The 10,256-nt window shown below is 35.1% G+C and overlaps 1 protein-coding gene across 1 annotated transcript; it reads left to right on the forward strand.

Moving 5' to 3' along the window:
* Nucleotides 1-1,802: 1,802 nt before the first annotated feature.
* LOC111377943 (protein phosphatase 2C and cyclic nucleotide-binding/kinase domain-containing protein-like) lies at nucleotides 1,803-9,599 on the forward strand. Its single transcript, XM_023001103.1, has 14 exons — nucleotides 1,803-1,977; nucleotides 2,102-3,467; nucleotides 4,137-4,230; nucleotides 4,755-4,948; nucleotides 5,365-5,377; nucleotides 5,719-6,012; nucleotides 6,089-6,402; nucleotides 6,550-6,646; nucleotides 6,731-6,797; nucleotides 6,992-7,269; nucleotides 7,425-7,490; nucleotides 7,607-7,737; nucleotides 8,733-8,886; nucleotides 8,966-9,599. The coding sequence occupies exons 2-14, from the start codon at nucleotides 2,434-2,436 to the stop codon at nucleotides 9,209-9,211; spliced, it is 2,982 nt and encodes a 993-aa protein (XP_022856871.1). The 5' UTR covers nucleotides 1,803-1,977; nucleotides 2,102-2,433; the 3' UTR covers nucleotides 9,212-9,599.
* The last annotated feature ends 657 nt before the right edge of the window (nucleotides 9,600-10,256 follow it).

Here is a 10,256-nt window from a genome sequence, read left to right on the forward strand (position 1 = left end):
CTAGATTAAGAGCCCTTCGATTAATTATTTATCAGTATACATCGCTCGAAAGAAATTTTAGATGGTCTTTCTTGGTCTAGAGATTCGAGTGCCCACACACTTATGTAGTCGTACTGGAGGAATTTTAAAGAAGATTCATTAGTTTGAAATAGTGTTTTAAAAAGCGTAAAGCGTGATCAAGTGTGAAAGCCAATTCTAGACTAGACCTAGACGTAAAAAAGTGTTTTCTTATTTTAAAAATTATTTAAATTTTTAATCATTTTAAAAATTATTTAATATTTAAAATAATACATATGAAACATCTAAAATTATAAAATACTAATCATTTCTGCAATTAATTAATTATACAACATTCAAGTTTTCAAAATGTAAAAGTTAGACTATTTTTTATAGGGTTATTCTTGGGGTACATGGATGCACATAAGGGAGTCCATTCTGGCGCCCCCTATTGGCGGGGCGCCTACGCGCCAAGTCCATAAACTTATGTTTGGGGTTATATACCCCAAGAATAATTCTTTTCCATAATTTCAATTTTAAAATAGACAACTCTTACTTGAAATTTTTTAATTTGTTTTCGTTGTTACTTTTGTACCAATAAATTCATTTAAAAATTTGAAACTAAAATCAAATAAAAGGCTTTTAAAAAAGGAAAAAAATAAAACAAAAAATTAATAAAGTGCCACTAGGCATTCATTGCCAAGGGGTGGCTTTTCGCCTGAACCTTGTGTTGAAACGGCACCTAGAAGCCGCTTAGACGAGCTTTTTAAAACGCCGATAGTTCATTCTTTTCAAGATTCTGCATAAAATGTGTGGAAAAGAGGTATTTTTCTTTGGTCGTTTAATTAGATTGAGAAAACCATTTGAGAAGATATTAATATGTGGGTTTTTCATTTAAACAATATTTTAATACTTAATTTTACTATGTACTTTTAGGTATTTCGTTCAATATTGATTTGACTGCAAAAATTTCCAACATTTTGCCCTATCGAACAACTATAAACGGATTTAGGGAAATGACTTGATTGTCGAAGTCCAAAGGACTACATATCGTCATATCCTATCATATTTCTCTTGTAATTTTAAGTGCTAATATGTTGAAATTATTGAAATATCTTGGTAGAAGAGTGTCTAAATATCGTAAGTATTTAAAAAGAAGACTAATTCTTACTTCAGTCATTTTAATTTTCATCGTGTACAAGTCGTTGTTTGGTTTAGTTACAAATTATATTTTTAGTAAATTTTGATAAAAGTAATGAAATATATGGTTAAAAACTTGATAAAAAATAAAATGAATTTTAAAAATGAGGAACAGACAAATACTTAAAAATGACAACATGACTTGATTTAACTATTTTCGATTTTGTCCACTATTTAAATTTAAAAATATAAAAACAAAATTCGAGGAGAAAACCATATTCCTCGTCTCCAACCCCGAACAAGGGTCACCCCAATTTCGACTAAGGCAGGAAAATACGGGACAGAGCGGGTCAGACTGGTGCATGTATTTTTCATTTACGAATAGCATTATTCTATTTAGCGAATAAAGTTTTTTGTACATTTTATGGATGATAATTTAGATGACATTGTATACAAATTCAAAAATATTTTGATGGGAAAATGTGTTGAATTCAAAAATTGTCCAATTATGTATCGATACGTGACGCAATATCAATAATGATGTCAAATAAAATGTACAAGTAAAGTGATTCTTATTTAGCTCTCGAAAAGGAAAAAATCACTGCTAGCTTATTTGGGTGGGTCCCCAATTATCCCAAGATCAAACCACAAATGGTCGCGCGTGGGCTATTCAATTTCCCTTACCTCCTTCGCAAAAAGCTTTGGAGAGAGGAGGCCCAACTCTCCATCCACACATGCACTGTTACGTCTCCCCATCGAACACTCTTCCTTCTCCCCTGTAGCCCCACACTGCCGCGTCATCTACTTTTCATTCACATCCACTGCACTTTCTTTCCATTAGTAAGTTTCCAAGTTCACACATTTATTCACTTATTGTCTCTGTTCCCGTTCTTGCTACATGTTTATAGTTATATATGTAATTACTCTGTTTCTGTATCTAACTGTATATAAATTCTTGATGAAGGAGTATTCTGGGAATTTCTTGGATCTGAATTGTGGGTTTTTAAAGCTAGAAATGGGAATTTTGTTGGTGCTTGGAATAGATAAGAATTGAGTTGGACCTGATTAGTTCTCTTGCACTGTCATAGATTTGGCTTCATTATCTTCACTTTTCAAATAAGTGAACTCCAGAGAACCAGTTGGTGGAGAAATTTTGTTCCAGCTATTGTTTAAGGTGGATGTTCATGTGGGCTATTGCAGAAAATAGAATTGTGTGATTATTGCTTTTGAATTGGAAACCTGATGGATATTTTGGGAATTGTGACTGGATTTTGTCAAAAGCTATTGTTTTGAATAATGGGTTGTGTTTATTCGAGGTCTTGTATTGGTGAAATATGTGCACCTAGAGATATCTATGTTAAAGAAACTGAAAATGTGAAAGCAGCAGCTGAGATTACAGTGTTCTCACCTGCTCATTCTGACAGTGAAGAAGGGGAAATCAGAGATGAATTGAATCAGTTAGCAAGGGATAATGAAGTTGGTATTACTAGACTGTCCAGGGTGTCGGCGCAATTTTTACCACCTGACGGCTCGAGAACTGTGAAGGTTCCATCCGGGAATCTTGAATTGTGCTACTCGTTTTTGTCTCAGAGAGGATATTATCCTGATGCTCTTGATAAGGCTAATCAAGATAGTTTTTGCATTCATACTCCGTTTGGTTCAAACCTGGATGATCATTTCTTTGGTGTATTTGATGGACATGGGGAGGTTGGAGCTCAATGCTCAAATTTTGTGAAGCAGAAATTATGCGAAAATTTGCTTAGGAATAGTCAATTTCACGTGGATGCAGTTGAGGCCTGTCATGCTGCTTTCTTGGCAACAAATTCACAGTTGCACGACGATGTCTTAGACGATAGCATGAGTGGAACAACTGCGATCACAGTTCTAGTTCGTGGTAAGACACTTTATGTTGCCAATGCAGGTGATTCGAGAGCTCTTATAGCTGAGAGAAGAGGGAACGATATTGTTGCTGTGGACCTATCAATTGATCAAACTCCTTTCCGGCCTGATGAACTTGAACGTGTGAAGCTTTGTGGAGCAAGAGTTCTCACTTTGGATCAGATTGAAGGACTCAAGACCCCAGATGTGCAATGCTGGGGCACTGAAGAAGACGATGACGGTGATCCTCCTAGAATCTGGGTGCAAAATGGGATGTATCCTGGTACAGCATTTACAAGAAGTATAGGTGATTCCATTGCCGAGACAGTAGGTGTTGTAGCAAACCCAGAAATTGTTGTTTTGGAGCTCACTTCAAATAATCCGTTCTTTGTGATTGCCAGTGATGGGGTGTTTGAGTTTCTTTCCAGCCAAACTGTCGTGGAGATGGTATGATAGTTCTTCTTTTGTTTAAGTTTGATGTACTTGGAGTGCTAAATGATTCATATTCTCTGATATCCATGGATGAAACTAGTGCTAGTTATTTACTGCTGTTGCCTTTGTCTATACTTGTTTGAAATGGTTATTTCCAAAACAAAATATCTCAAGTCAAAGCATTTGACTTTGGTGATGTGCAGCAAATACTCCAAGGCTAGAGCATATGCCTAAATATTTATTTTCTAACGTTGAATTCAAAAGAATGTCAGCAAAGAACCAAAAATCTGGTAAACTAAAAGGGAAAAACATGGAAACCAAATAATCATGTTTTCTTTATAACTTAAAAAGGATGAGTGAAGAATTATGTTGCAGCATTAAAGTTAAATGAGATATACAATATTCTCTCCTGCTCACTCTTTGCGTTTATTCTCTTAATAATTCTTATTTTCATTGTTGTAAAATCTAAACATATTGAACTACCAACATTATAATCTACAGCAACTTGGAGAAAAAAGATTAAAAGAAGAATGTTTGAGGGATAGGCAGAACCGAAGCTATCGAATATCTCCCATTTAATTGACGCCTTAAAATTTAAATTAAATTTTGTCTGGATGAAGAAAAACGATCTGCCGTTTCATAATGGCATTAATTGAGATATGGTGCAGGTAACTTATCTTATGCCACAGGATTTTTACGGTCATTTCGCCAAACGAGGAGAGAGATCATATGTTTGCTCTAAAAGTTGCTACTAGTTTCACCCAGTTTCCTGTTGATGGCCCTGTATAGTCTGAACAGATGTTTTACAGCATATGTTAATTGTCTTTGTCATTAATCAGAGATACTGCAGAAACTTATATGTAACAATATGAACTCAGACATGGTATGACTAACATTAAACATGTAAAAATGGTTATGAATATAGAGGTGACTTGTTGCGGAGTCAACTGAAGTGATATCTTGTGGCCAATTTCTGAGAAAAATTCATAGTAGTTGTTAAATGGACATAGTTTGGCACTTCCTTTGATTTGTTCGGTTGTTGTTTTAGCACATTGCAGTGCTGTGACTTGTGCTGCTAATTATTGCATGATGATCTTTAGAGGTTTTCTTTGGACCATTACACTCCAAATAAATTGCTATAAATTCCCCCCCCCCCCCCCCCCTCTACATATGTAGATTGACATATGCATACACGCACACACATCATAAAGCTTATGCTCTTTAGAGGTGCTCTTACTCCGATCACTATTATGTCTTCCATGTGTCTATAGTCATAGTGTGTGACCGACTTCATTTGTATGCTGCAGGTTTCATCCCAAGAGATTGAAATTTCTTATGTGTTAATTATTTATGAGGCTGAAGATTTCTGTAACCTTATTTTTAATCAATCTCTAATGGGTCATGCTCAGAGCATTCAACACCATTTCCCACATCATACAATATGTTATCTTACAAATAGGCTTATGGCTTACATCGATAAAAGGTTGGTGGCATTAGTTTGGTAACTTCTCGCATACATCTTATACTTCAGTGCTATTATTGTTTCTTACTTCCTTTCAACAGTGTATTTATAAATCCAACTTCACTGTCACATGTACGGTCTAGAGACACATTTCTGAATGCTTCCAGTCATGAACGAATAAATTGACTAGACAGTCAGCTTTTATTTCTTTTCATTCATGGTTGAAAAAATACAATAATGTGGTTTGAAAACTGGTGAATGTATACATGAAGTCTGGTGGCTATTGATTTTGGTTTAAGCTTCATATTCTATTTTATTAGGCGTCTTGTTCCTCTATATAAGCCTGGTTGATTGACTGCTTCTTTTGTTAAATCGTAGGTACAATTACATTGTCAATGAGTTTCATAAATAATTTTAATGTCATGACCATGCTTTTATTTTTATATTGACCACAGTAAGCCTCCAGAAGTAAAGTTCAAACAAGATTTTGTTTCAAATAAAAAGAAATTTAGCTCACAATGAAATTACACAAAAAAAAAAAAAAAAAAAATTAAGTTGGCAGTGCCTGGTTCTTGGAGATGCTTTGTCATTCAATTTATATTGGCAATTTGACACTATGTCTAGGGGTTATGGCGGGCTTAAAATTTGTTCAAAGAGCATTCATGTGCATTCTGTTAGGTTCTCGGGGATCACTAATATTTAAATTGTTAGTTTTATGTTGTTAACTTGCATGGCTGCAATTCTTAAACCTCTTCAAACATTAGTCACCTACACAGTATAATACATTTTACACCCATTTATTTTTACAGACACGCCTAATATTTGCAGTCAATGTTATAATCTACATTTTTCTAACTTTGTTGAGCTACAGGTATAATAAACCCTTGCAAGCTTCTGTTCGTGCTGTGACCAATGGAACTTTATGGGCACTTAAAAGAGAAGATTTTAGAGAAATTCTTATGTCAGAGTTCTCTAATTTATCGTCATTGAAGTTACTTCAATCAGTAGATATTTTGTCGAGGTTGACAATCTTACAGCTGAGTCATGTTGCAGATTCTCTTTCAGAGGTGTCATTCTCTGATGGGCAGAGAATAGTCAATACGGTATACTTAGTTTGTAAATCTGAATATTCTTTCTAGTTGCCCTGTTCTCTTATTTCTCTTTGGTATGCATGTGCAGAGTGAGGACCTTTTGGGTTTGTACATAATACAGAAGGGAGTAGTAAAAATTACTTGTGACATGGATTCAGTAAAATGCGTAAATGCATCCAGCCTGATGCATAAAGTTGAGAAGCAGCATGATGAAATTAAAGGCAATAGATTCTCTGTGGAGAAGACTGACGGAAGCTATTTTGGCGAATGGACACTTCTTGGAGAAAATATAGCTCCCTTAGGTATTACTGCCGTGGGTGACGTGGTATGCTCCATCTTAACAAAGGAAAAGTTTGACTCAGTTGTGGGATCCCTCGCAAAGCATTCACAAGAAAATGATAAGTATGGCACAAATTACTGTCTACAATAGCATTAAAGAGCTCAACTAAATATATATCTAGTTTCCACGGATGAATTCTGAATTCATGTTTTCTTGGTCAACTTTCAATTTTCAATTGTTACATTGACCGAAGTGTTTGTGCTTGTTAGATTGTTTCGGGCAAAGGACTATTCTACTAGTATCTCTACTGAATCTAACAAAAATTTGGAGAGTTCTACTATTGGGAAAGTCCAACCTGCTGATCTGGTAAGCAATAATGTTGTTCTTCTCGATTATCTTTTTGATAAACTTTAATGGGAAGTTAAGTAATTCTATTGTTATTTTATCAAGGAGTGGAGAACGTGTTTGTGCTCCACAGACTGCAGCGAGATTGGCCTAGTACTGTTGAGAGACTCAGGTTGGATTTTCTGACTTCATTATGTAATCCACTATCCTTAAAATTCACTAGTTCTTAGAGGTAATAGGAAATTTTCCAACTTCTCTTACTGGTCTTTATGCTCCGATACGGTGTAGTTCTTGCATTTGGTTCATAATATACAGGGCAAAGATCCATTGGAAATCAGATAAAATCTTCTTCCCTCTGATCTGCAGATAATTTGCTTAGCTTGAAAAGGTTTTCAAAACAGAAGATTAAAAACCTTGGAAAAGAGGCACGAGTCCTGAAGGAGAAGAATTTAATGAAGCATATAAGGCAGTCTACCTTTGTGCCTCGAGTTATATGCACTTCTGCTAATCAGACACATGCTGGCATACTTTTAGATACATGTATTGCCTGCTCAGCGATCTCAATAATTCGCAATGCACTTGATGAACCATCTGCAAGGTTCTGTGCTGCATCTGTTGTTATTGCCTTAGATGATTTGCACAAGGTAGTTTTTGCAAGATTAACTTCAATTTCCAATATTCCAATGATCTTTTTAGTATGATTTGCTTCAGGTAGTATTTGCAAGTTCAACTTCATTTTCCTATGTGCCAATGATATTTAAAAAAATAATAAATCCATCTGTCTTTGTTTTATTTTCAGATGGGCATTCTCTATCGAGGTGTGTCTCCCGATGTTCTGATGTTTGACCAGACAGGATATATACAGGTTATACATTATTTATGTTTCTTTGATCTGAAATATTTGTACGTGTTTTACGACCTTACAAAATAAGGCCAATTGGATTAGTTCATTTCCATCATTTATTTCTTCGTTCACTGTAGCTAGTAGATTTCAAATTTGGAAAGATGTTATCTGGTGATTTTGGTGAGAGAACATATACTCTATGTGGGATGGCGAATTCTTTGGCTCCAGAAATAATCCAGGGGAAAGGTCATGGTTTTCCTGCTGACTGGTACACCATCTTCACTTGCTTTCTGGTTTAATATTAGGTCGTACATGTTTACTAGAGGTATAGTCATGTGTTTTATATGTTGTGTAACTAGTACATATGGATGGGAAAAAAAGACCTGTCAATCTGTTACCTTATTTTTCTATTCTATATCACTGTATTTTATGTTCAGGTCTGAAATGTACTGCCTGGTCCAAGGCATATCTTTACACCTGCAGATACATCTGATTGTAATGGTATTTGGTATAACTAGAACTGACCTGTAGATTTATAGGAATACAAGAAATTATAGTCTAGATGATGGTTCCTTTTTGATTGTGAAGACATACTGTTTATGCGTTTCTTGAGTATCTGAGTGGATTATGATGTTAAGTTCAGTAAGGTCCGGTAAATATTGTCTTCTTACCTCATGGTTCCCCAAGAATCGAATATAGTTTATCCTTAATGCACAATTTGGAACTACAGGTTCTCAGGCTACTGCAATTTCTATTTGCCGGCTTCTTCGATCATTACTTAGAATTCTATAATGGTTTATTTGACTTCGCTTATAATTTACCAAAACGATTGATTAAAACTGTCCCCCCCAAAAATAACAATCACAATCAAACTCATGGTATCTGCCATCTAATCACTGTAATTTTTTCCCACGAGAAAGCATAATCATACGTATAAGAACGTAAATTCGAACATTTTATAGCATATAAGGATGCTACACATAGGCACCCTTAGTTTATCAACTTTGAAGGCCATTCTTGTTGCCGGGATGGATTCTGAATAATTTTCTACTCAAACGATTGAAGATACCGTATTTTCCTTCACATTTAGAAATATTCATGATCTTTTGGAAGTATGAGTTCTTTCCATAGATGATTTGACCTTCTGTATGTGTGTATATACCATTTTCTACGGTTGAATGGCGCATTATTATTATTATTAGTTCTCCTGCTTTTTTATTATCTGCCATCCCAGAAATTCTTCACTTACATTAAGTTGATTAGGTGGGCATTGGGAACTTTCATCTACTTCATGCTACAAGGTGAAATGCCTTTCGGATCTTGGAGAGAAAGTGAGCTTACATTTGCTAGAATTGTGAAAGGACAGCTAACCCTTCCGCAAACTTTCAGTCTTGAAGCTGTTGATCTCATCACTAAGGTGAAACTGAAATTGTGAAGTTATTTCCGTATTTCATGAAGTTTTACATAGCTCGATTCTAATGAATCATATGGTTCAGTTACTTGAAGTTGACGAAAGCACGAGGCTAGGAAGCCAAGGCATCGACTCTATCAAATGTCATCCTTGGTTTGATGGTGTTGATTGGGAAGGATTAGCACATCGTATGGTTCCTGTTCCCAATGAGATTCTCTTGCGTATAAATCAACGCATGGAAAGTTATTCCGAGGATGCATCAGCTTCCATTTATTCCCCACTTAAAGATGTAGAAGAACTTAACACTCCAGAATGGCTTGAAGACTGGTAGAGCTTCTGGTTTTGCTTCATTTACCGAATATATCGATGATTTTTATTGTTGGAATTGAACTTGCACTTTTATATCATTGTCTCGTGTACATGGTTTATATGATAGTCATTGGGAAAGTGGAGAAAATCTAACTGCGACTTACTCAAGCCATATAACAGCTCACAGAGGTTAGTCGATGAGATTTTTTTCGCATTCCATTAATGTGAGTACGTAAATATGTAAATGAATGAGCGTTCGCTCTCCATTTTCTACACCACCTCTGAATTTGAGTATGTTTCTGTATCACTATAGCAGAGTATCTCCTAGGCATTGATTACTCATGATTTTATGCAAATGGAATTGATATTTTTGCGATTTAATTTAATAATACCTCTTTCCTTTCGTACTATTTTGTGATTTTTTTTTATTTTTTTCCAGATTTCATATTGATACACATGCTATCAGAAAATTATCACCTAGCATGATTCTTATCTATTGAACAATTTCCCTTTTATTGTGTGTTTTTGTCAATGACCCATGTAAAAATGCCAAGTGAAAACCTGTAAAAAAAATCTGTGAACAATCTCCTTGTACGGGGGAACTGTTTACAGACTGCTTACAGGTGCTGCTGTGGTGCCTTTTTTGTGTGTTTTTGTCAAGGAATAATATAAAAATGCCAAGTGGAAACTTGTAAAAAATCCGTGAAACTTTACTTGTACACCTAGCATGATTCTTATCAATTGAACAATTCTCCTTGTACAAGGGAATTGTTTACAAGCTGCTTACTGGTGTTGCATTGACAGCACATAAATGATGCCTTTATTGTGTGTTTTTGTCAAGGACCAATGTAAAAATGCCAAGTGGAAACCTGTAAAATTTTTTTGAAATTTTACTTGTACATCTAGCATGATTCTTATCTATTGTCAACAATTGTTTACTGGTTCCCTACTAAATCCTTGATATGTTGATTTAGGTTGAAACTCATTCTACTATTTTTATTTGACCGTTGACCGACAAAAAGACATTTGAATCCAGTGGGCAATAACAAGAGTTTTAACTCTTTAAT

This window comes from Olea europaea, unplaced genomic scaffold, assembly GCF_002742605.1.
Source record: "Olea europaea var. sylvestris unplaced genomic scaffold, O_europaea_v1 scaffold1749, whole genome shotgun sequence".
Lineage (NCBI taxonomy): Eukaryota > Viridiplantae > Streptophyta > Magnoliopsida > Lamiales > Oleaceae > Olea > Olea europaea.

Excerpts from the sequence above, each read along its gene's own strand:
- LOC111377943 (XM_023001103.1), top strand. The coding sequence starts at position 2,434 with ATGGGTTGTGTTTATTCGAGGTCTTGTATTGGTGAAATATGTGCACCT. Across the intron at positions 6,798-6,991 it reads AGTACTGTTGAGAGACTCAG|ATAATTTGCTTAGCTTGAAA; the intron begins GTTGGATTTTCT and ends TCTGATCTGCAG. Across the intron at positions 7,270-7,424 it reads CCTTAGATGATTTGCACAAG|ATGGGCATTCTCTATCGAGG; the intron begins GTAGTTTTTGCA and ends TTTTATTTTCAG.